General features: G+C 39.3%; 1 protein-coding gene across 1 annotated transcript in view; it reads right to left on the bottom strand.

Annotated features, from left to right (window-relative positions):
• The window catches only part of cntnap3 (contactin associated protein family member 3), a 666,293-nt gene that overhangs the window by 165,986 nt on the left and 472,496 nt on the right, over nucleotides 1-27,811 (bottom strand). Inside the window, exons 9-10 of the mRNA XM_039759435.1 lie at nucleotides 26,780-26,929; nucleotides 25,171-25,342 (exon numbers count right to left, since the gene is read on the bottom strand). Coding sequence (XP_039615369.1) covers nucleotides 25,171-25,342; nucleotides 26,780-26,929 — 322 coding nt within the window. The remainder of the gene's footprint in view (nucleotides 1-25,170; nucleotides 25,343-26,779; nucleotides 26,930-27,811) is intronic.

Raw genomic sequence — 27,811 nt, 5'->3', positions numbered from 1 at the left:
TGAACGGTAAAAAAGTAAGAGCGAGGGGAGGATGACTTATTGAGGCATGCAAGCAAAACCACAATAGCACGCAGGCTCTATGTACGAAAAAATATATCTTTTCAAGTTCTATTTACTCCATATGTGTCAAACTCAAGGCCCGAGGCAACATCCGCCCGCGTAATTATATCCGCCCGAGATCATTTTATATACTGTATTATTGTTATTAATGGCCCGGGGATATGAAGCACTGGTAACACAATAAACTACAGATCCCATAATGCAGCGCTTCAGCTGCCTTGCCGAACACTTACCGCGTCACCGCCGTCTCTTCAGTCGTTTCCTTACTTTGTGAAGGAAGCAGCTTTCTCAGAGCTTTTGCACTGTTCTATAAATGAACTATATATAAGAAAGTCCTTTTTCCTTGCTTCGCCAACGAAGCAGCCTTTTTATTTAATCCACAGGTTCTCCGCTGTTTCATTGTTCATTTATTACGATTTTTATAGTTATTGTGTAGGTTTTATTTAATCCACGGGTTCTCTTCTGTGTTCACTGCGGTGTCTTCTTTCGTTTACGAGCTTGCCAAGGAAGCAGCTTTCTCACAGCTTCTGCACTGTTTTAAAAACGAACGACATATAAGAAAGTGCTTTTTCCTTGCTTCACCAACGAAGCAACCTTTTTATTTAATTCACGGGTTCTCTTCTATTTTATTGTTCATTTGTTACGATTGTTACAGTTATTGTGTAGGTTTTATTTAATCCACGGGTTCTCTTCTGTGTTCACTGCGGTGTCTTCTTTCGTTTACGACCTTCGCCAAGGAAGCAGAAACTTACAACCACGAAACTTTGTAACGGCACAAGACTTCAGGTCACATCTCTACAAAACAACCTAATTGAAGCAACTATATTTACTGGCAGTGCCTCAGGTGACACAGTTTTTATTCCTCGCATCCCCGTTATACCATCTAATCTCCCATTTCAATTCAAACGCGTTCAATTTCCAGTAAGGCTCTGCTTCGCAATGACAATTAATAAGTCTCAGGGACAAACACTACAAAAGGTTGGCATAGATTTCAGACGGGATTGCTTTTCACATGGCCAACTGTATGTTGCATGCTCAAGAGTGAGCTCAGCACACAGCTTAGTCATATTACAACCAGAGGGCCGAACTGACAACGTGGTATACAGAGAGATCCTTAACAATTAATTTTTTACATATTTTCGTTCAGTCTAAAATGTTTACTTTTTTATTAATAAAAATATTCAGACAGTATTTCACCGCTGCGAAGCGCGGGTATTTTGCTAGTGAATAAATAAAAGTCAGTAGGTACTGTCACTCAATCACCATTGTCGTAAGCATGCAGTACCATCAAAGTCATAACAGGTGCCTTGAGTACAGCGCTTTTATATTTCACAAGTCAGCTTGTTAAAACACTGCATAACTTTTCACATATACATTCATCCGGCTGGAATTTGCTTTGTCTTTTATATGACGGTTGAAACATATATTTGCATTTACTGTAGTGAGACCTTTAAAAAAAAAATCAGTAAAGAAGAGTCACATGCATACCAGTCAGATCCCCACATTATTACAGCATTGCCATTTATCCAAAATGAAAGTCATTGACTTTCTACATACACAATACATTTATATATAGAGTGCATCTGGAAAGTATTCACAGTGCATCACTTTTTCCACAGTTTGTTATGTTACAGCCTTATTCCAAAATGGATTAAATTCATTTTTTCCTCAGAATTCTCCACAGAACACCCCATAATGACAACGTGAAAAAAGTTTACTTGAGGTTTTTGCAAATTTATTCAAAATAAAAAAACCGAGAAAGCACATGTACATAAGTATTCATAGCCTTTCTCAAAATTGAGCTCAGGTGCATCCTGTTTCCCCTGATCATCCTTGAGATGTTTCTGCAGCTTAATTGGAGTCCACCTGTGGTAAATTCAGTTGATTGGACATGATTTGGAAAGGCACACACCTGTCTATAGAAGGTCCCACAGTTGACAGTTCATATCAGAGCACAAACCAAGCATGAAGTCAAAGGAATTGTCTGTAGACCTCAGAGACAGGATTGTCTCGAGGCACAAATCTGGGGAAGGTTACAGAAAAATTTCTGCTGCTTTGAAGATCCCAATGAGCACAGTGGCCTCCATCATCCGTAAGTGGAAGAAGTTCGAAACCACCAAAACTGAGTGATCGGGGAGAAGGGCCTTAGTCAGGGAGGTGACCAAGAACCTGAAGGTCACTCTGTCAGAGCTCCAGAGGTCCTCTGTGGAGAGAGGAGAAACTTCCAGAAGGACAACCATCTCTGCAGCAATCCACCAATCAGGCCTGTATGGTAGAGTGGCCAGACGGAAGCCACTCCTTAGTAAAAGGCACATGGCAGCCCGCCTGGAGTTTGCCAAAGGGCACCTGAAGGAATCTCAGACCATAAGAAACAAAATTCTCTGGTCTGATGAGACAAAGATTGAACTCTTTGGTGTGAATGCCAGGCATCACGTTTGGAGGAAACCAGGCACTGCTCATCACCAGGCCAATACCATCATGCTGTGGGGATGTTTTTCAGCAGCAGGAACTGGGAGACTAGTCAGGATAAAGGGAAAGATGACTGCAGCAATGTACAGAGACATCCTGGATGAAAACCTGCTCCAGAGTGCTCTTGACCTCCGAGAGCGACAGTTAATCTTTCAGCAGGAGAACGACCCTAAGCACACAGCCAAGATATCAAAGGAGTGGCTTCAGGACAACTTTGTGAATGTCCTTGAGTGGCCCAGCCAGAGCCCAGACTTGAATTCAATTGAACATCTCTGGAGAGATCTTAAAATGGCTTTGTACCGACGCTTCCCATCCAACACGATGGAGCTTCAGAGGTGCTGCAAAGAGAAATGGGAGAAACTGGCCAAGGATAGGTGTGCCAAGCTTGTGGCATCATATTCAAAACGACTTGAGGCTGTAATTGCTGCCAAAGGTGCATTGACAAAGTATTGAGCAAAGGCTGTGAATGCTTATGTACATGTGATTTCTCAGTTTTTTTATTTTTAATAAATTTGCAAAAACCTCAAATAAACTTTTTTCACCTCATTATGGGGTGTTGTGTGTAGAATTCTGAGGAAAAAGATGAATTTAATCCATTTTGGAATAAGGCTGTAACATAACAAAATGTGGAAAAAGTGATGCACTGTGAATACTTTCTGGATGCACTGTATATATATATATGTATATATATGTATATATATATATATATATATATATATATATATATATATATATATATATATATATATATATATATATATATATATATATATATATATATATATATATATATATATATAGTCACGCAGAAGCGCATGAGGAGCAGCTAAAGGACCCAACGTGCAACGCAACAAGTCGTGCCAGGGGACAACGGGGGTACTAACCTCTCTCTCCATTTCCTCAGAGAAGACAAAGCACCGCCGCCATAATCTCGCCCAGACGACTCAAAGAAACGCAACACTTCAGGGTCCCTTTCTGTGTCTAATGATTTGTTGGAATTATTTTGACCTTTCTTTACAGTATACGGGGCTAAAAACCCTAAACCTTTATGACATTGTTGTCTGTATTTAGTACTATATATATATATATATATATATATATATATATATATATATATATATATATATATATATATATATATATATATATCTATATATATATATATATATATATATATATATATATATATACTGCTCAAAAGAATTAAAGGAACACTTTTTAATCAGAGTATAGCATAAAGTCAATGAAACTTATGGGATATTAATCTGGTAGCAGAGGGGGTTGTTAATCAGTTTCAGCTGCTGTGGTGTTAATGAAATTAACAACAGATGCACTAGAGGGGCAACAATGAGATGACCCGAAAACAGGAATGGTTTAACAGGTGGAGGCCACTGACATTTTCCCTCCTCATCTTTTCTGACTGTTTCTTCACTAGTTTTGCATTTGGCTACAGTCAGTGTCACTACTGGTAGCATGAGGCGATACCTGGACCCTACAGAGGTTGCAAAGGTAGTCCAACTTCTCCAGGATGGCACATCAATACGTGTCATTGCCAGAAGGTTTGCTGGGTCTCCCTGCACAGTCTCAAGGGCATGGAGGAGATTCTAGGAGACAAGCAGTTACTCTAGGAGAGCTGGAGAGGGCCATAGAAGGTCCATAACCCATCAGCATGACCAGTATCTGCTCCTTTGGGCAAGAAGGAACAGGATGAGCACTGCCAGAGCCCTACAAAATGACCTCCAGCAGGCCACTGGTGTGAATGTCTCTGACCAAACAACCAGAAAGACTTTATTAGGGTGACCCAAGGGCCCCATGTCCTCTAATGGGCCCTGAGCTCACTGCCCAGCAGCATGCAGCTCGATTGGCATTCGCCATAGATTACCAGAATTGGCAGATGCACCACTGGTGCCCTGTGCTTTTTACAGATGAGAGCAGGTGAGCACGTGACAGAAGTGAAAGGGTCTGGAGAAGCCATGGAGAACATTATGCTGCCTGTAACATCATTCAGCATGAGCAGTTTGGTGGTGGGTTAATGATTGTCTGGGGAGGCATATCCATGGAGGGTCACACAGACCGCTACAGGCTTGACAAAGGCACCTTGGCTGCCATTAGGTATCAGGATGAAATCCTTGTACCCATTGTCAGACCCTATGCTGGTACAGTGGCTCCTGGTGCACGACAATTCCTGGCCTCATGTGGTGAGAGTATGCAGGCAGTTCCTGGATGATGAAGGAATTGATACCATTGACTGGCCACCACACTTTCCTGACCAAAATCCAATAGAACACCTCTGAGACATTATGTTTTGGTCCATCCAATGCCACCAGGTTGCACCTCAGACTGTCCAGGAGCTCAGTGATGCCCTGGTCCAGATCTGGGAGGAGATCCCCCACAACACCATCTGTCATCTCATTAGAAGCATGCACCGATGTTGTCAGGCATGTATACAAGAACACAGGGGACATACAAAGTGCTGCGTACAATTTTTAGTTGGTGCAATTAAATTTTGTCAAAATGGACTAGCCTGCCACATAATTTTTTCACTTTGATTTTTGGGGCGTTTTTTAATTCAGGGCCCTGTAGGTTGATCATTTTCATTTCCATCAAACGATGTGGCATCCTTTCGTTCCTAACACATTACCCAGTCTATATCAGTATAGATATCCAGGAGGATTTCTTTTTCCCATTGAGATCTGATGTGTTTTCAAAGTGTTCCTTTTATTTTTTTGAGCAGTTTTATATATCTATATATAGTCACACACGTGCACATGGGAGGCAGCTAAAGGGCTTGAGTAAGGGCAATTCTGAGTCATACCGGGATGTGGCAGAGTGCACTGACTCTTTTTCTCCCGTTCCTGTAGACCATTCACTTAAGATCCCACCTGGCCCTCTTGACATCATTTCCGGGACCAAGCATATGGAAGGAGACCTTGCCGGCTCCGGCCCCTATGATGTCATGTCCGGGCTCGAATCTATGGCTGAAGATCTTCATGAGCCCAACCCCTTTGACCAATTCCTGTCTTCCCTTTTAAAAGTCTCCACCTTTTCCTTATTCCCTCAGTTCTGCTTTGGACTCGGTTTTGTGCACATCAGTGCTGTATTCATTTGATTGACTTTGCAGCCAGGAAATCAATTATATGGGTGGCTGCCCCAAACCTTTCTATGACTCCGAGTCGAGTTTCTTACTATATATATATATATATATATATATATATATATATATATATATATAATACTATATGTTAATGAAAATATTCATATTGTACCTATAAAGTGCTAATTGAGTGTGTAATGTGCTTATCTTTTAGAACTCGTTAAGACTGTACAAGTATTTGGTAATCCCGCTATATGCCTGAATCTGTTTCAAACTTAAATGTTATTTAAGAAAATGGATTACAGTCCACCTATCCATCCATCATTCAGTTCTGATTTATTTGCTCACCCATGATGGACATACATGAGATCAGCCAAGACAGACACACACAAATACTCATAACACACACTAGTTCTGCCAGTGAACCTTTCAAGCAAATCAAAAGGCATCCCATTCACTCACACTAGCTAAAGAATACATGCACAGGCTAAAATCTGTCCAACTATGTCCATGCCTATTAATGGCTTAAAGAGCAGAAGCCTAACTTGTTATAATGATTTTGAGAAAATGTTGCACTTATTTCTGTACTGTGTATTCTCACTACTATCTTCTTATTTGATTCAGTTATTTTTGTTCTTTTGAATGATGTCATTTTGTTACTCTTTCAGACACAGTGGCCATTTACTGATTAGCAGCAGGATTCAATTGCCATCATGTGATGTCAGGGTTTTGCAAATCATGATATTATTGCTTGGAAGGTATTTAGAATGATGATACACTCCTCCTTGCAGCCAAGATTTTGGATTCAATCCATAAACAAACTTACACAGCACCGTGACTGTTAAGATTTTTGAACAAAAGATACTTTGTGTATATATTTGACAATTCTTTTTCTTTGATTATTGTGCTGGTCATGGTAGGTTCAGTGCCATTTTTGACCTCAACATATTATTTCTTATTTCATAAAATGGGATGCCAGATCAAAGCACAGTGCAGTCATACTCTGATTTTCTTACATAAGAAACAAGAACTGTAACCCATCATTTACCGGGGCTAGAAATAAACTAGAGATCTCTGCGTTTTTCCCAGTTGATTCTGGGGTCCATCAGGGGTGTTTTCTTGCTCCAATTCTGTTCAATGCAAGCGTGGACTGGGTGTTGGGCAAGGTTGTGGGGTGCAGTAGCTGTTGGGCATCTTTTGGTTAAGAAAGATTAGCTGATCTTGACTTTGCTGACAATGGAGGCTCCAACTGGGGCTCTCGAGAGACTGAGCGAGGAGTCCGAGTGTCTGGGCTTGCAAGTGTCCTGGATAAAAGCCAAGGTCCAGGCTCTTTAAGGTAAGGTATCCCTTCCTATGAAGTCAGTAGATGAATTGGGATAGCATGGGGGTTCATGAAGCCACTGGAAAGGGGTGTATGGCGCTCCTGATATCTATGCAAAAGGACGAAGGCCCAAGTCTTTAGAGTCCTGGTGTTTCCTGTCTTGCTATACGGTTGCGAGACATGGACGCTATCCAGTGACCTGAGATGAAGACTGGACTCCTTCAGTAATGGGTATCTTTGGAGAATCCTTGGGTACCGCTTATTTAACTTTGTGTTGAATGAGCAGTTGCTCAAGGAGTCCCGAATGAGGCACATTACCTTCATTGTGAGGGAGCATCAGTTATAGCCATGTGCCGTGATTCCCAGAGGGTGATCTGGCTCGCATGATACTCATTGTTGAGGACCCGGCCAAGAGGACACCCACGTAACACCTGGCTGCTGCAGATAGATAGTCATTTCTGGAGGGTGGGGCTGGTCCGCGTGTCTGCCTGGAAGATTGCCAACCAGGATCCCGGTTGTTTCATCATGTGGTGGGTGCAGTAATGCGCTGTACTTGTGCACACTCCCCAACCTGACCTGACCTGAAATGAACTAGAAAATTAGTGACATTAAGATATATAACTGAAAAGAGGATCTATGCATCGAGCTGAAGACAAAGAAGGGTGTATGAAAGAATGGACTCACAGCTAAATGTCTTACTTTTCACCTTTGCTATCCACAACTGTTCATTTTTTTCAATCAGACTCTACAATGGGGTGTAACAAAGCTTAGCAGTACTATAACCTCTCTTGGTTCAAAAGATTTCTCAGTTACAACAGTGCTTTATTCAGTATTCGTGATATGTCCTTTCCATGCTCTTCCTAGTATTAACCAATACCACATTCTTTTTAGAGCACCCACTAGTATTTCTAACACATTATTCCAATGTTGTCAAACTTGATATTTATTTGTGCTCATATTAATGCTATAAAGAGTCTTACTGCATATGATACAGTGTGAATGTTGTTAAACAGTAAATAATTATACCTCGCAGCTTCAGCAGCAAATATTCTAATCTCAGCCCCCACCATCTATATGACATCTGCATGTTTCAAGATGCTCTTAAAGATGTGTATGTATGTGTGTGTGTGTGCATGAGTGTGTGCGTGTGTATGTATGCATTTGTGTTAATTGATTGTAACCTCTTAGTCGGCCTGCTGTGAGTGAGGATGATCTGTGATGAACTGGCACCCACTTGACAGTTGGCTCCAAATTTGGGCCTATTTCTGCCAACACAGCACAAGACTTTTTTTTTTAGTTTGACCAGATTTGCAAATGTTTCTGAAATCCCATTTTCACCTTGTCATTTGGGGATACTGAGTATTAGCTTAATGAGAGAAAAAGTGAATTTAAATAATATAGCATAAGGCTGTACCACAACAAAATGTAAAAACATGAAGGGGTATGAAAATTTGGAGAAGTCGCCGTGCACGGTCCCACTCTGGTGAGAGCACAACAAACTCCAGGACTTGTGAATTTAAGATCTAAAAGACTATTCAGTTCACCAGGCTTTTTATTTTAGCTCAGCGGTTCATAATTTTTTTTTCCTTGTGACCCTATTTTGTCTTTGTTGCATCCGGGGCATTGATTATCATCAGCGACAGTCATCCTGCTTCATCCTTGAAGAATCGCCACCAACAGTCATCCCTTGTCCCCCTTGGAGAATCACAAACACACGTTATAGCGGTACAAATGCGTTTGCTTAACTGCCCGAAGTGACCCATTACAAGACAAACCATAAATAGTATGTGACCCATTCCCATGGAATATATTAAGACAGACCACAAACCAAATTTAGACAACAACCCACCCATACTTTAAGAATCTATGGTTTAACTAAGAGATAAGCTGTCTCACTATTTTATCAGAAACTTCTTAAAGGATGCCAAGGTTTGTGCTTCAACTATATGACTCTATAATTTATTCCAGATTCCCACCACCTTTTGAGAAAAGATGGACTTCCTGGCTTTACACTTAAATCAACATCTGAATAATTTCCACTGGTGTCCTCACATACGCCATTTTGCCATTTATTCAAAATAATTCATCTGCATCTGCTTTATCAATGCCTTTGAAGCACTGGCTTAGATGGATTTTGAGAATCTGCTATGTTACAGTATGTAAACTACACCCATATTGATAGTGAAATATTGAGGGATACAATTCAGTGCAAATAATCGCATATGCAATCAAAATAGTGTGCATAGAATCATGTCATTATGATGGTTAAGTGTTAAGAGATAAGCCCAGCTGTAGCTCTTAAACTAAAGTCATGGCTATATCTAGTGGAAACAGTTTAATAATTTTCTAGGTGACTTGAAAGGAGACACTTTTATTTAAAAGGCCATCTAGTAAGTATAGTCACTTTTCAAACAGTTCACATAAGAAGACCTTCTGCAATTAAACAGCCAAGTCTCTCATGAATGGTTCACTCACATCGATGTCAGTGCATGCATGTGAGGATACTGTAATGCCTACCATTTATACATATGATAACCTGAAATTATAAGGGGTGGTCAGTCTGGAAAATGACTGTGTCCATTTTCCTGGGACACTTGACCCAGCTTTATTTGCATATGCACTAATGAATTCCTGGTATAGCCTACTTGTGTAAAAGGACTGTCAACATCATAAACATGAGCAGCAACTTTGCTGTATCCAAGATGAGGTCCCCTTTGTTGTTCTTTCTTTCTCTTATACCGAAATAGTAAATAGATTATGGCAAGAAAGGACATAAGAGTAAGGTCTAATATGCTTTACCCCAGTTTTCACATAAAAATTGAGTGATTCTAAATGCTTTTATTTTAACAGTAGAACATTAATTATATACAACATAATGTAGATGTATTTTCTGTCAATGGTTGTACTAAATGGGATCCTGGTGTTAGAGAGCTGGATATCTATACTAATAAAAGGCAAAGCCCTCACTGACTCACTCACTCACTGACTCATCATTAATTCTCCAACTTCCCGTGTAGGTAGAAGGCTGAAATTTGGCAGTCTCATTCCTTACAGCTTACTTACAAAAGTTGGGCAGGTTTCATTTCGAAATTCTACGCGTAATGGTCATAACTGGAAGCTATTTTTCTCAATATACTGTAATGGAGTTGAGCTCGAAAGCCGTAGGGGCAGAGTTTCGTGTGACATCATCACGCCTCCCACGTAATAACGTGAACTGACTATCAACGCAGTACGTAGAAAACCAGGAAGAGCTCCAAAAAGCGCTGAAGAAAACATGCATTATATAATTGAGAAGGCAGCGAAACAATAAGAAGCGAGCGAGTGACATATACAACCATATTCATGGGTGCTGCTACTTTGGAAACAAAGCACGGTGTCAACCTAAAGTTTAAATTAAGTTCATAGAAAGGCTGCCGCTGGCATTTGTAATTTAGTGCCTGCCCATATAAGGCCGTCCGTCAGCGGCAATCCAATAGAAACACTGCCGCTAAATATTCACAGGTGAAGGACTGTGCTTATGCAGAGGAAGATGAGACGGTCAGGGTGGTGTTTGGCACAAACTCAGCGAAACTGCAAGAGAAACTTTTAAGTGCCGGGTCTTAGCTAACATTACATACAGCCGTGGACATCACACGAGATGGCACCAGCACAGCTGGGATCCTTCGATGCATGAACACCAAGCGGCTCACGTGAACTGACGCAGTGCACAGACAAAAAGCGACAGTTCCAAAGAGTGCTGAACAAAACCGAATTACACAATTGAGAAGGCAGCAAAAAATATGAAGCGTCTGATACATACAAGCATATTTATAAGTGCAGCTACTGCGGAAACAAAGCACACAGTGGAAAAAGTCAATGTCCGCTAAAGGAAGACAGTGTAAAAAACCGTGCATAACAGTGTGTCACATCTCAGATAAAGAGGAAGGCGAGCTGTTTATTGATGCAGTAAGAAACAAATCGATGAATGAAACCTGTCATCTTTACAACGATTGACAAACACGGAATGTAACTTGAACACAACACATCCTATAAATACGAACCTGATTGAAAGAAATGATAATCAAATCTTTGATGACAGCAACACTCAATAACACTCACAAAACAATTACTGTATATTGACAATCATGTTTCGTTATTTTTAAAATGTTCCCTTTTTTTTTCATAACTTTAACACACTACTTCTCCGCTGCGAAGTGTGCGGGTATATATATATATATATATATGTATGTATATATACCCGATCTACATACTCTCAAATAGACAAGCTACACCCGTGGCATAATTGTAGAGGCTTAAGCCTCTAGTGCTAAAATCTGAGGTTCGATTCCCGAAATGGGATGCACTAAGTATGTACGCGCTTCACGATTCATTTTACCCTCGCATCCCCTTGGTTTGATACGTATGAAAAAAATATGCGGTTATCGCAGAAACATATTACGTTATTTTAAAATGTTTCCTTTTCTTAGCACAAGCACAGCTGAGAAGCTTCGATGCATGTACTCCATAACGCATTAAAAAATCACGCATTTAATCACACTTTAAATTCCAAGCAAAGGGAACTTTTGTCAATGCATGGTTTCCTGGTACATCGATTACATTGATACACACATCAGAGCAACAAAAATGTTAGAGTTGGAATAAAGCGCGTTCCTCGACTGATCAAAGGAAATTTTCATTTCAAAAGACTACCCGACCGTAGCCTTGATAAAAGCATGATTTTGTGCACACTGAAAAGCAAGCAAAATTACAGTAGATGCATTACAGAAAATGGACTTTGTGGCTCTTACTGGGGATTATTGGACTTCCGTGACCGTTAGTAATTCTAATTACATCTAACTACAAAATGTTCAATGATCACACTGTTTTAGCCTAATGTACAAAATAATTTTGGCTAAGGTTACTCAGAGTTTAAAGATTAAGTTGGTCAAATTACCGTTTATGTTTCTGACTTTTTTTAAGAAGAAAAACTGCACTTTATGTTGAAATTTTGGTTATTATTATTTAAAGACACTTAAACTTAAACTACCACTTTATTTTTAAGTCTGCCCAATTTAGCCAGGGATGATATTTTTGTTTCTGTTTTAAATTGAAATGCAGTTTAAAAGCATTTTTTTCAGAAATTAAAAGAGCTTGACTTTACAATATTCATGTCCATGTCTTTTATTTGATTCTGTAAGCCCACTAAAACCCTTTTAAATTAAAAATAAACATTTGCGATTTGTGAATTTTCATGTGTGATTACATACGATTAATCAAGATTAATTATTACACAGCCTCTAATTAATTGGATTAATTTTTTAATCGAGTTCCACCTCTAATATATATATGTAGACATATATATATATATATATATGTAGATTTGTATATACACTCACCTAAAGGATTATTAGGAACACCATACTAATACGGTGTTTGACCCCCTTTCACCTTCAGAACTGCCTACGTGGCATTGATTCAACAAGGTGCTGAAAGCATTCTTTAGAAATGTTGGCCATATTGATAGGATAGCATCTGGCAGTTGATGGAGATTTGTGGGATGCACATCCAGGGCACGAAGTTCCCGTTCCACCACATCCCAAAGATGCTCTATTGGGTTGAGATCTGGTGACTGTGGGGGCCATTTTAGTACAGTGAACTCATTTTCATGTTCAAGAAACCAATTTGAAATGATTCGAGCTTTGTGACATGGTGCATTATCCTGCTAGAAGTAGCCATCAGAGGATGGGTACATGGTGGTCATGAAGGGATGGACATGGTCAGAAACAATGCTCAGGTAGCCCGTGGCATTTAAACGATGCCCAATTGGCACTAAGGGGCCTAAAGTGTGCCAAGACAACATCCCCCACACCATTACACCACCACCACCAGCCTGCACAGTGGTAACAAGGCATGATGGATCCATGTTCTCATTCTGTTTATGGCAAATTCTGACTCTACCATTTGAATGTCTCAACAGAAATCGAGACTCATCAGACCAGGCAACATTTTTCCAGTCTTCAACTGTCCAATTTTGGTGAGCTCGTGCAAATTGTAGCCTCTTTTTCCTATTTGTAGTGGAGATGAGTGGTACCTGGTGGGGTCTTCTGCTGTTGTAGCCCATCCGCCTCAAGGCTGTGCGTGTTGTGGCTTCACAAATGCTTTGCTGCATCGTCGGTTGTAACGAATGGTTATTTCAGTCAAAGTTGCTCTTCTATCACCTTGAATCAGTCGGCCCATTCTCCTCTGACCTCTAGCATCAACAAGGCATTTTCACCCACAGGACTGCCGCATATGGGATGTTTTTCCCTTTTCACACCATTCTTTGTAAACCCTAGAAATGGTTGTGCGTGAAAATCCCAGTAACTGAGCAGATTGTGAAATACTCAGACCGGCCCGTCTGGCACCAACAACCATGCCACGCTCAAAATTGCTTAACACTAGAATTACCAGAGCCTACGAAAAAACTCGTAATTCTGTCCTACCTTAAATTGCTTCTTAAATCCCTTCACACCTCTCCGCCAGCGTCCTTTCTTCTCTAAATGTGCTGATAAAGAGAAGCTAGGAGCAGCCGGCTATTCCATCCCCACCAATTTAGAGCGTGCACGAACTTCTCTCAGCTCATGCCTTGATTGAGTATCTGGGAGTGAAGTGGAGTTTTAGAGTGAAATAATAGATCGTTGTTTGGAACACACGCATTTCATGTCTGTTCCGTTTCTACAGTAATCTGTGTCAACACATTGTTAAAACAGAAACTTTTTATATTCTAGTAGTAGATGACAAAATGTAGGCATAAACTATATAATGTATGAAGCCTGAAGTCCAAATAGCAAAGAAACATTTTCACAAGAATAACACAATTGCACTTTTATTCAAACATATAACTGCAGAAAGAAAAGCCGCCTTAACATGCGACATTGACACCAGTTTACTATAACTGACTCCGTGGTTCAATAGATACAGCCCCCGCTTGGGAATCAAGGGGTCACGGGTTCGATCCTGCGCCCCTCCCTTTTGAGAAGTAAACTGTTCTTAGTCTTACTGTTTTAGAATAAAAACATACATTTGATTTCAGTCTGTAACAGCCGGTGCAATTTATGATCTTTGTAAAGGTTAGCTTTTTTTTTTTTATTCACTTTTCACTCTCTCAGTCGCGTTCAGAATCAATCCATACAACCCCATCTGACACGGCTGTTTTCACTAAAGACGCTATAGCTCTGCAGTGTACCACGATGCATACTAACGCCCCGGTTCTGACACACAAACGCTGGCGAAGCTGCCTTCTTCGTATCTCACCGTCACTTGCTTTTCTTTTTATTCAGTTTTATTGAGTGTTCCTGCTGTATGCTTTTTCTTTTGCACCCCAGGACATGCAGAAGAAAGAATGGTAAAGACCAACTTCGGCGCTATATGCAATCATCAGACACTCCCCATCTGCCCGTGTCGTTCAAACACAGGAACATATATTGGTGTAAAAGTATAACAAAAGTGCACTTTTATTCAAGTGCACTTTTTCCATCGCCTTTTCCTGTAAGAAGCAGTGTACACACTTCTCTCTATGCTGTGGTTTCTATTACACACCTGAAAGAAAGACAATATATGTGAAAATATAATCGCACTAATGCAATATTATTTGAAAGCGAACAGCGTCAGATCGGGTGTGAATTTATGCAGGAACTGGAAATTCTCTGATGGGGACCTTCCCCAGGGAAGAAAGTACAGTGTCAGGTGCTCATTCAGTGTAATAGAAACCATAGCACAGAGAGGTGTGTACACGGCAACAAGTACACGTGTCGTAAATGTAGGAAGGACGGTCCTTGGGTGTGTGGGAACTGTTAATATTTGAATGTGATGATTTTATATAGCACGGAATGAAAATCTGCACTTCTTAGCATTGCACCATGCAAGATGTCGTATCAATCGCCTACTGTAACTTGCTTTCTTTTTCTTCGGTTATACAGGTAGTTTTGAATAAAAGTGCACTTGTTTTGTTTGCGAAATGAAGTGTCTGCGTGCACTTTTCGTGGCATTACACGTGTATTTTTTGAGCATGCCCGTTTGAGCAGTATAAAAGTATTGAAAAGTATAACAAAACAACGGGCAGATGGAGAGTGTCTGATGATTGCATATAGCGCCGAACTTACTGCTCTTTACTATTCTCTCCTCTGCGTGCCCTGGAGTACAAAAGAAACAGAATACAGACGCGCTATAGCTCTGTGCTGTACCACGATGCATACTAACGCCCCACCGGTTCTGACACACAGAGGCTGGCGAAGCTGTCTTCTTCGTATCTCACCGTCACTTGATTTTCTTTTTATTCAGTTTTATTGAGTGTTCCTGCCAGTCCCGCATGTTGCTGTATGCTGGATATGTTCATATGTATTGTCTCTTTCTTTCAGGTGTGTAATAGAAACCACAGCATAGAGAGAAGTGTGTACACTGCTTCTTACGGAAAAGGCGATGGAAAAAGTGCACTTGAATAAAAGCATTAGTATGCATCGTGGTACACTGCAGAGCTATAGCGCGTCTTTAGTGAAAACAGCCGTGTCAGATGGGGTTGTATGGATTGATTCTGAACGCGACTGAGAGAGTGAAAAGTGAATAAAAAAAAAAGCTAACCTTTACAAAGATCATAAATTGCACCGGCTGTTACAGACTGAAATCAAATGTATGTTTTTATTCTAAAACAGTAAGACTAAAAACAGTTTACTTCTCAAAAGGGAGGGGCAGGATCGGACCCGTGACCCCTTGATTCCCAAGCGGGGGCTGTATCTATTGAACCACGGAGTCAGTTATAGTAAACTGGTGTCAATGTCGCATGTTAAGGCGGCTTTTCTTTCTGCAGTTATATGTTTGAATAAAAGTGCAATTGTGTTATTCTTGTGAAAATGTTTCTTTGCTATTTGGACTTCAGGCTTCATACATTATATAGTTTATGCCTACATTTTGTCATCTACTACTAGAATATAAAAAAAGTTTCTGTTTTAACAATGTGTTGACACAGATTACTGTAGAAACGGAACAGACATGAAATGCGTGTGTTCCAAACAACGATCTATTATTTCACTCTAAAACTCCACTTCACTCCCAGATACTCAATCAAGGCATGAGCTGAGAGAAGTTCGTGCACGTTCTAAATTGGTGGGGGATGAATAGCCGGCTTCTCTTTATCAGCACATTTAGAAGACAAAGGCTGGCGGAGAGGTGTGAAGGGATTTAAGAAGCAGTTTAAGGTGGGACGGAATTACGAGTTTTTTCGTAGGCTGTGGTAATTCTAGTGTTAAATCACCTTTTTTTCCCATTCTGACATTCAGTTTGGAGTTCAGGAGATTGTCTTGACCAGGACCACACCCCTAAATGCATTGAAGCATCTGCCATGTGTTTGGTTGATTAGATAATTGCATTCATGAGAAATTGAACAGGTGTTCCTAATAATCCTTTAGGTGAGTGTATATGTGTATATACAGTATATATGTATATATATGTGTGTGTGTGTGTGTGTGTGTGTGTGTGTGTGTGTGTGTGTGTATATATAATATATATGTATATGTATATATTTATTTATGTGTGTATATATATATATATATATAAATGTGTATATATATGTGTATATATATATATATATATATATATATATATATATATATATATATATATATATATATATATGTATATATGCCAGCAACACTCATGACAATGACAACACAATTACAATCATGTTACGTTATTTTCAAAATGTTTCCTTTTCTTTTTCATAACTGCTTTAACACACTTCTACTCCGCTGCGAAGCGAGGGTATTCTGCTAGTTACTAATATAGCAGTTTGCATTAACCACAAGAAAATGCAGTAGTTTTGCACATTAGATGAAATAATACTACATTATAGAAAGATTTATGCTGTTTATGTCATCTTCTTCTTTCGGCTGCTGTTAGGGGTCGCCACAGCGGATCTTCTTGTTCCATATCTTTCTGTCCTCTACATCTTGCTCTGTCACACCCATTATCTGCATGTCCTCTCTCACCACATCCACAAATCTTCTCTTAGGCCTTCCTCTTTTCCTCTTGCCTGGCAACTCTATCCTTAACATCCTTCTCCCAATATACCCAGCATCTCTCCTCTGCACATGTCCAAGCCAACGCAATCTTGCCTCTCTGACTTTGTCTCCCAACCTTCCGACCTGAACTGTCCCTCTAATGCACTCATTTCTAATCCCGTCCATCCTCGTCACACCCAATGCAAATCTTAGCATCTTTAACTCTGCCACCTCCAGCTCTGTCTCCTGCTTTCTGGTCAGTGCCACCGTCACTAACCCATATAACAAAGCTGGTCTCACTACCGTCCTGTAGACCTTCCCTTTCACTCTTGAGGATACCCGTCTGTCACAAATCACTCCTGACACTCTTCCCCACCCATTCCATCCTGCCTGCACTCTCTTCTTCACCTCTCTTCCACAATCCCCATTACTCTTTACTGTTGATCCCAAGTATTTAAACTCATCCACATTCGCCAACTCTACTCCTTGCATCCTCACCATTCCACTAACCTCCCTCTCATTTACACACATGTATTCTGTTTTGTTCCTACGGACCTTCATTCCTCTCCTATCTAGAGCTTATCTCCACCTCTCCAGGGTCTCCTTAACCTGCTCCCTACTGTCGCTACAGATCACAATGTCATCAGCAAATGTCATAGTCCAAGGGGACTCCAGTCTAATTTCATCTGCCAATGTGCCTATCATCATTGCAAATAAGAAAGGGCTCAGAGCCGACCCCTGATGTAATCACACCTCCACTTTGAATGCATCCGTCACTCCTACCACAGACCTCACCACTGCTACACTTCCCTCGTAAATATCCTGTACAACTACAGTATTACCTACTTCTCTGCCACTCCCGACTTCCTCATACAATACCACAACTTCTCTCGAGGCACCCTGTCATATGCATTCTCAAGGTCCACATAGACACAATGCAACTCCTTCTGACCTTCTCTAAACTCCATCAACATCCTCAGAGCAAACATTGCATCTGTGGTGCTCTTTCTAGGCATGAAACCATACTGCTGCTCACTAATCATCACCTCACTTCTTAACCTAGCTTCCACTGCTCTTTCCCATAACTTAATGCTGTGGTTCATCAATTTTATCCCCCTGTAGGTACTACAGCTCTGCACATCCCCCTTATTCTTTTATATTTTACTTTATTATAAATTATATTTATGCTGTTTATGTAAAACTGGAAAATAACAAAATATCTCTTTGTATTTAAAAAACTGAGGTGAAAAATTTTGAAAACTTACACCTCTTAAAACTGACTGTTGCGTTGACTTTTTAATGAGAGTAATACAGTATGTGTTTTTTTTCCACGAGGAATGGTTACATTCTAATTGGTATAACTCTGTTACAGTATTTAATAACAGCCGGAAACCCCTTAGGTATTGTTGAATAAACTTACCTGTAAATGAAAGTTACTTAGGTTTTGCAGTTGGTATTATGAATCTAAATAAGGAATGTTTTTTATTAGAAGAATGGTTTGTAATACTTCTAATTATGCTAATAAACTAAAAAGAGAGCACAGCAGCAACTCTAATAATCTCATTACAGTATCTCTAATCACATTTGACATTTCTTCAAGGCTGGCATGTAATAAGCCGTGTCTAGCTTAACTTAGCAGTGAGGTCTTTAAATAACAAACTTTGTAATATTTTACTCTTATTGTGTTTGCTCAGAAACCATCAGATTAGGGATAAACAATGCAACTGTGAGCATTATTAATCAAATAAAGAAAGAAAGAGGCAATTTTTACTTATTCGAGTTGCTAGAAATAACTGTGGCATATCAGTGTTTGCTTGTAACTCTTTACTGGCCTTCTCAGCCAAACACGCTGTCTTACCCAGGCTTTACCAGTTGTTTCAGTTAATTACAACAGGATTCTTACTTTGGTAATTTACATGTTCATAATGTCTCAGACTTAAAGGGTACAGACATCTTTGTATTACAGAAGTCCTTTCATTTGATCCTGCATGTCATTAGAGTTACACTCATGCTGGGGTGCTCATTAGAGTTAATTATTTCCTGTGGATTTGAACCTTCTGCACCTTATTTTAGAGACTTTTTGCAGTTTCTCCTCATTTGTGTATCTTTTTTGATGTTGGTACTCAATTAATTTGTAAAACTTCCAGACTGAAATCAAATGTATGTTTTATTCTAAAACAGTAAGACTAAAACAGTTTACTTCTCAAAGGGAGGGGCAGGATCGAACCCGTGACCCCTTGATTCCCAAGCGGGGGCTGTATCTATTGAACCACGGAGTCAGTTATAGTAAACTGGTGTCAATGTCGCATGTTAAGGCGGCTTTTTCTTTCTGCAGTTATATGTTTGAATAAAAGTGCAATTGTGTTATTCTTGTGAAAATGTTTCTTTGCTATTTGGACTTCAGGCTTCATACATTATATAGTTTATGCCTACATTTTGTCATCTACTACTAGAATATAAAAAGTTTCTGTTTTAACAATGTGTTGACACAGATTACTGTAGAAACGGAACAGACATGAAATGCGTGTGTTCCAAACAACGATCTATTATTTCACTCTAAAACTCCACTTCACTCCCAGATACTCAATCAAGGCATGAGCTGAGAGAAGTTCGTGCGTTCTAAATTGGTGGGGGATGGAATAGCCGGCTTCTCTTTATCAGCACATTTAGAAGACAAAGGGCGCTGGCGGAGAGGTGTGAAGGGATTTAAGAAGCAGTTTAAGGTGGGACGGAATTACGAGTTTTTTCGTAGGCTGTGGTAATTCTAGTGTTAAATCACCTTTTTTTCCCATTCTGACATTCAGTTTGGAGTTCAGGAGATTGTCTTGACCAGGACCACGCCCTAAATGCATTGAAGCATCTGCCATGTGTTTGGTTGATTAGATAATTGCATTCATGAGAAATTGAACAGGTGTTCCTAATAATCCTTTAGGTGAGTGTATATGTGTATATACAGTATATATGTATATATATGTGTGTGTGTGTGTGTGTGTGTGTGTGTGTGTGTGTGTGTGTGTATATATAATATATATGTATATGTATATATTTATTTATGTGTGTATATATATATATATATATATATGTGTATATATATGTTTATGTTATGTATATATATATATATATATATATATATATATATATATATATATATATATATATATATATATGTATATATGCCAGCAACACTCATGACAATGACAACACAATTACAATCATGTTACGTTATTTTCAAAATGTTTCCTTTTCTTTTTCATAACTGCTTTAACACACTTCTACTCCGCTGCGAAGCGAGGGTATTCTGCTAGTTACTAATATAGCAGTTTGCATTAACCACAAGAAAATGCAGTAGTTTTGCACATTAGATGAAATAATACTACATTATAGAAAGATTTATGCTGTTTATGTCATCTTCTTCTTTCGGCTGCTGTTAGGGGTCGCCACAGCGGATCTTCTTGTTCCATATCTTTCTGTCCTCTACATCTTGCTCTGTCACACCCATTATCTGCATGTCCTCTCTCACCACATCCACAAATCTTCTCTTAGGCCTTCCTCTTTTCCTCTTGCCTGGCAACTCTATCCTTAACATCCTTCTCCCAATATACCCAGCATCTCTCCTCTGCACATGTCCAAGCCAACGCAATCTTGCCTCTCTGACTTTGTCTCCCAACCTTCCGACCTGAACTGTCCCTCTAATGCACTCATTTCTAATCCCGTCCATCCTCGTCACACCCAATGCAAATCTTAGCATCTTTAACTCTGCCACCTCAGCTCTGTCTCCTGCTTTCTGGTCAGTGCCACCGTCACTAACCCATATAACAAAGCTGGTCTCACTACCGTCCTGTAGACCTTCCCTTTCACTCTTGAGGATACCCGTCTGTCACAAATCACTCCTGACACTCTTCCCCACCCATTCCATCCTGCCTGCACTCTCTTCTTCACCTCTCTTCCACAATCCCCATTACTCTTTACTGTTGATCCCAAGTATTTAAACTCATCCACATTCGCCAACTCTACTCCTTGCATCCTCACCATTCCACTAACCTCCCTCTCATTTACACACATGTATTCTGTTTTGTTCCTACGGACCTTCATTCCTCTCCTATCTAGAGCTTATCTCCACCTCTCCAGGGTCTCCTTAACCTGCTCCCTACTGTCGCTACAGATCACAATGTCATCAGCAAATGTCATAGTCCAAGGGGACTCCAGTCTAATTTCATCTGCCAATGTGCCTATCATCATTGCAAATAAGAAAGGGCTCAGAGCCGACCCCTGATGTAATCACACCTCCACTTTGAATGCATCCGTCACTCCTACCACAGACCTCACCACTGCTACACTTCCCTCGTAAATATCCTGTACAACTACAGTATTACCTACTTCTCTGCCACTCCCGACTTCCTCATACAATACCACAACTTCTCTCGAGGCACCCTGTCATATGCATTCTCAAGGTCCACATAGACACAATGCAACTCCTTCTGACCTTCTCTAAACTCCATCAACATCCTCAGAGCAAACATTGCATCTGTGGTGCTCTTTCTAGGCATGAAACCATACTGCTGCTCACTAATCATCACCTCACTTCTTAACCTAGCTTCCACTGCTCTTTCCCATAACTTAATGCTGTGGTTCATCAATTTTATCCCCCTGTAGGTACTACAGCTCTGCACATCCCCCTTATTCTTTTATATTTTACTTTATTATAAATTATATTTATGCTGTTTATGTAAAACTGGAAAATAACAAAATATCTCTTTGTATTTAAAAAACTGAGGTGAAAAATTTTGAAAACTTACACCTCTTAAAACTGACTGTTGCGTTGACTTTTTAATGAGAGTAATACAGTATGTGTTTTTTTTCCACGAGGAATGGTTACATTCTAATTGGTATAACTCTGTTACAGTATTTAATAACAGCCGGAAACCCCTTAGGTATTGTTGAATAAACTTACCTGTAAATGAAAGTTACTTAGGTTTTGCAGTTGGTATTATGAATCTAAATAAGGAATGTTTTTTATTAGAAGAATGGTTTGTAATACTTCTAATTATGCTAATAAACTAAAAAGAGAGCACAGCAGCAACTCTAATAATCTCATTACAGTATCTCTAATCACATTTGACATTTCTTCAAGGCTGGCATGTAATAAGCCGTGTCTAGCTTAACTTAGCAGTGAGGTCTTTAAATAACAAACTTTGTAATATTTTACTCTTATTGTGTTTGCTCAGAAACCATCAGATTAGGGATAAACAATGCAACTGTGAGCATTATTAATCAAATAAAGAAAGAAAGAGGCAATTTTTACTTATTCGAGTTGCTAGAAATAACTGTGGCATATCAGTGTTTGCTTGTAACTCTTTACTGGCCTTCTCAGCCAAACACGCTGTCTTACCCAGGCTTTACCAGTTGTTTCAGTTAATTACAACAGGATTCTTACTTTGGTAATTTACATGTTCATAATGTCTCAGACTTAAAGGGTACAGACATCTTTGTATTACAGAAGTCCTTTCATTTGATCCTGCATGTCATTAGAGTTACACTCATGCTGGGGTGCTCATTAGAGTTAATTATTTCCTGTGGATTTGAACCTTCTGCACCTTATTTTAGAGACTTTTTGCAGTTTCTCCTCATTTGTGTATCTTTTTTGATGTTGGTACTCAATTAATTTGTAAAAACTTCCTAGCAATTAAAAACTGGTCTCTCTCATATTCATTTGGTGTTAAAATAAACCGTGATGTTTCACATGTATTTCTGAGTTCTTTTTGGCTGCAGATGCCAACCCCTCTTCTTTCTGGTTGTTGTCTTTAATAGTAAACTGAAATTGTTCTCGAAACATCTTGTCAGTGGTGCTTTGGGGGATTTATTAATAACCGTGTTAAAATGATAACTAATAACGTTCCTGTTCTGCCTCTGAAAGAAGGGCACACAAAGACAGAAAGGGTTAACAATAAGAGAGAGGAAAATGTACTCAGACAGGCAAGGTCTACCATCAGGGACACACTAGCCATGGTAACCAAAGCCCAATGCATAAAGCAAAAATGAAGAAAAAAAAAAAAAAATGTAAGTCCTTCCCCAAAGTTTTTTTCTTCTTCTTCTAAATACACTAACCGTTCCATACTGTAAAATTTTCTGAGCCCACTTAATCCTGAACAGGGTTACAGTGGAGAGTGGAGCCTATCCCAGAGTACATTGGGTCAACGTACAAACAATCCTTGGACAGGACGGCAGTCCATCACAGGGAGAATACACTCACACACATTCTAGAGACAATTTAGTGTTGGCAATCTACCGAACCTGCAGGTCTTTGAACAGTGGGTGGGAACCCCCCACATAAACATGGAGAGAATATGCAAACTGCATTCAGGGAATACCAGGAACACAAACCCTGCTCTCCATACTGCAGTACAACTCAGCAATACTACCACTGTGCCACCGTGCCTCCCTACAACTACAGTACTTCAACACAAATCGAAAAACTTACAATTTTTGCAATATCATTCCATGTTGCATGATCCAAAATCACACAGCAATCACGAGGCATTGTCATCAACAACAATGTTGTCACTGCTACTCAAAATGCCAATGCAAATGATCAAAATGCAGATTCAAAAGATCACAATGAATCAATAATTCCCCTCCTTTGTACCATCACTATACATTCCTTCCACAGCTTCTGAACATTCCTCTCCACTTACTGGTCTCTCTGATTTTTTTTTAAACTAAGTAAACATACCAACAGCTTTTCACCATAAATCCAAAAATATACAAAGACTAGTGGGTGTCCACCTTAAATACAGTCATCTTGATGATGTCACATATTGTATGTTCCAGTATCACATAGTGGTAATGAGGAGGTGTTGTTAACAACACTGTCATGAGACCTTCCATCAAAATACAGATACAAAAGGCGACCCAGTAATATCATCAAAATAACAATAGAAAATAATTAAAATATCAAAGATAAAACAGAAATACACAACTTTTTTACTAGCTAAACATAGCAACAGTATTTCAGCACACATCCAAAAACCTGGACAACACCTGGATACCTAACAATCTTAAATGAATATCAACTATCCAGCAGTCATACCACCTGCACTTCAGAAGAGGTCATCCACCTGAAGCTAAGCCTGTTTGCGCCCAGCCAGTACTTGGATAGGAGACCATCTAGGAAAAGCTTGGGTTGCTACTGGAAGTGGTGTTAGTGAGACCAGTCGGAGGCCGTAACCCTGTGGTCTGTGTGAGGCTCCTAATGGCCCAGTGCATTGATGGGGACACTGTGCTGTACAAATGCCGCTATGCTTCTGATAAGACATAAAAGTGAGGTCCTGACTGTCACCGGTCATTAAAGAACCCTGGAAAACCTTTTGTAAAGAGTAGGGTCATTCCCGATGTTTTGGCTAAATTGCCCACCACAGCATGGTCATTCTGGACCCTGTCTCTGTAACTCTGTCTCTGATTGTCTTTCTCTCTCTCTCACTTCACCACCTAATAGCTCATTTGTGGCGAGTGCACGGGAAAATGAATCATCCAGGCAGATGCTACACATTAATGGTGGTTGAAGTGGCTACCTATTATCTATAAAAAGAGCACTTTGAGTAGTCAGAAAAATGCTATATAAATGTAAAGATTTATTATTATTACTACTACAATATAATAAAATGGTGGGGTCTGTGGATGTGTCCCGTCTCTATGATTAATCTGATTGGCCAGTTTGGCTTTGATGATGCAATCAAAAATGCACAATCAAAGAAGGAAGTGTGAGACAGACACAGAGGAAATTCCATAGGAGGCACAGTGACAGCCACCTTCAAAGACAGGAAGTGTAAAAGAGGATAGGAGGCAAACAAGATGCCTTAAAAATAAAGACAGATGCTGAAAAGCAGAGAGAGGAAATGCTGGTCAGGAGAGGATCATATACTGCACAAGATTTACGACATTTACTCTGAAGCTTTGCTTTCTGTAATACTACAGTTTTCTACTTTATATATTTGCAAATGTGAAACAACTGCCTACAAAATTTTAAAGTCATTGAGGAATGGAGAAGAAGGTACATGTAGGGCAAGAGATAGCAAATATTTTAAAATGTATTCACTATTCTATTAAAAGAATTCGACAGGTAACATGGCTGATGATCATCCTGTAACATGTAACATTGTCAAATTCACTTAGTCCAATGCAGGGATTATAAATGTAAAATATAATTTGTATCACTGTACCTGTCTATAATTCCACATAGGTCTATTTGTAAATCACTGAAATTTCCAATTATCCTTTGCTGCACTTGGATAAGATCAATAGGATGGTTGTCTATAATGATTAGCCTCATGCATCCTTTAAAACCTGCAAAATCATTCTGACATCCGTGGCTATTGATACCTTCAGGACAACCTATGGGAAACATGAAAAACAAGATAAAAACATGAAAAAAGAAAAGTCAACATGTATAAAAAGCAGTGCAGTACCTACTCTGAGAAAGTGACTGCACAACGACACTAAGGAGGGTCTCATTTCTGTATAATTAGCTGCCAACCCATTCTTTGCAGGTGCATTTTTACCATGCTTTGGTGTCCAAAAAATATAAAAATCTAAAGAATCTGAGAAAAAGCTTTGATACATAGAGTAATTACTGCACCTGAAAAACTGGCTTGACTACAGAATTCTTGACTAAGGACTTGGCATTTTGGTGAAAAGTGTGACATTTAAAAGTCAGACGTTCTGGCCAATGTACCATATTATTTCTTGACATTTACTCTGCAGCTTTGCTTTCTGTAATACTACAGTTTTTATAATGTATATATTTGCATATGTGAAATAACTGTTTTATACATTGATTCTGTTATATACGTGTATGGTAGTATAAAATATATATAAATGTACTGTACAAATACAGATCAGGGACCTGCACCACAGTCTGAGTAAGGATGCACATTTCCATTTCAGTTCACAGAAAGTTCCCTAATTATATTTACTGACCTGCATTCATTTTACGACTATTCTGTAAGAACCTGTAGAACTTGATTACATGTTTTCTAAATAACTGACAAAAAGCAAAATATATTTTTGAATTTTAAGCAAGAGAGTTCTCCTCTCTTTAAATTATTTGCTAATCAGCCATTCAACCCTTCATTTTAAAAAGCCATTTAACCACATACAATGCGGTATGGACCTGGAGCCTCAGGTACCATCTCCAAAAAAGACCCCAGTCCATTACAGCGTGCACTCACACACTCTATCACACCAGGCCAATTTAGAGTTAGCAGTTAATTGAACCTGCCTATCACCGTGGGGGGAAAAACAATGAAAGCACAAAATAACCCATACTGACTCAGAAGAAGTGGATAAACTGCACAGACAGAGAGCAGAGACATTAGGGTAGGAACCAAATCCCATTCTCTGAAGGTGAGGCAATAGTATTAACCTTTGAGCTATGTTGCCACTCATTTGCTAATCCATAGTCAGAAATTAAAAAAGGCAAGTAATGGAAAAAATCAAATCAGAGAATTTTGAAGTAAAGCAGCTTTATGCAACCGATGGAATTCTTTTACTTGGCCATTTAGAAAATTACAAGACTAAGCATAAGATGGGCAGAGAATGCACTGTTCTCTACTAAATCAGAAAACAGCAGCAATATCATTATAAATGCACGCCCTTGTGCAAAAAAAAGGAAGATAAAAAGTGTAATTAAAGAAAGGGATCAAACTGATACATCTGCACTCACATTGTTATTCTGAAACACTAATCCAGTCTGTTACTGTTACATCACCTCCTAATAATTTAGCCACAGTGTGTACATTTGAGTATCTGGAATATTGTAAAATTGCTTACCTCCAAAGTAGTAATGACTTCCTGAATGCATATGAAATGGTGACTGGGAATATAATGCATTTGAAACATCTTTATCAATAATTAAAATTAGACGGTTTCTCCTTCCACTAAATTCTATTGAATGCCATTGGCCGTCACTGAGAGCCACTCCTACAAAGAAATAGAAAAAAAAAATCAGGTAAATGCAGTTAAATGGAAATTAATACTTTAAGTCAATATTGTTAACATTTCTGATTAAAAGAAAACATGTTTTAGTGAAGATGTGTGCCAGAACGGAATAAGAGCCGCTGGCACAAGGAGCACCACAGGAAGAAGCTCCACAAGGCCCCAACCATACGCAGAAAGGTTACAGAATAATATTGCACATGGCTGTGCTAGTTAGTTAGAACAAATATCACTATGGAAGGTAAGGTTTATGATCATTGAGGCTGCTAATGAGTTCAGAAGTACAGAAGAAGAAGAATACAATGATGAAGTGGATTATCCTGAATATTAGCTATGAGGCATCCTCATTTCCAGAGACTAACTGAAAGAGTCGTCAATGAGACAGAAATGGGTTTAACTGCAGAGAGAGTGACAGAGAGAGAGAGAGAGACACCAGAAAGTGGAGAGGAATGTTCAGAAGCTGTGGAAGGAATGTATAATGGACCACCTACCCCCAAATATAAACATGTGTCTAATGTGCAGGATGACCCACAGAGGCAAGTGGGTTGTATTATAGCCCTTTCCTGTGAGTATGCATATGTATGTATGTATTTTTAAAATATATATATATATATATATATATATACATATACGGTGTGTATATATCTATACTAATAAAAGGCAAAGCCCTCACTCACTCACTCACTCACTCACTCACTCACTCATCACTAATTCTCCAACTTCCCGTGTGGGTGGAAGGCTGAAATTTGGCAGGTTCATTCCTTACAGCTTCCTTACAAAAGTTGGGCAGGTTTCATTTCGAAATTCTACGCGTAATGGTCATAACTGGAAGCTGTTTTCTTCATTTACTGTAATGGAGATGAGCTT

Source organism: Polypterus senegalus, chromosome 7, assembly GCF_016835505.1.
Source record: "Polypterus senegalus isolate Bchr_013 chromosome 7, ASM1683550v1, whole genome shotgun sequence".
In the NCBI taxonomy this organism is placed as follows: Eukaryota; Metazoa; Chordata; class Cladistia; order Polypteriformes; family Polypteridae; genus Polypterus; species Polypterus senegalus.
The sequence above is the reverse complement of the archived record's forward strand: the minus strand, read 5'-3'. Positions and strand labels throughout refer to the sequence as shown.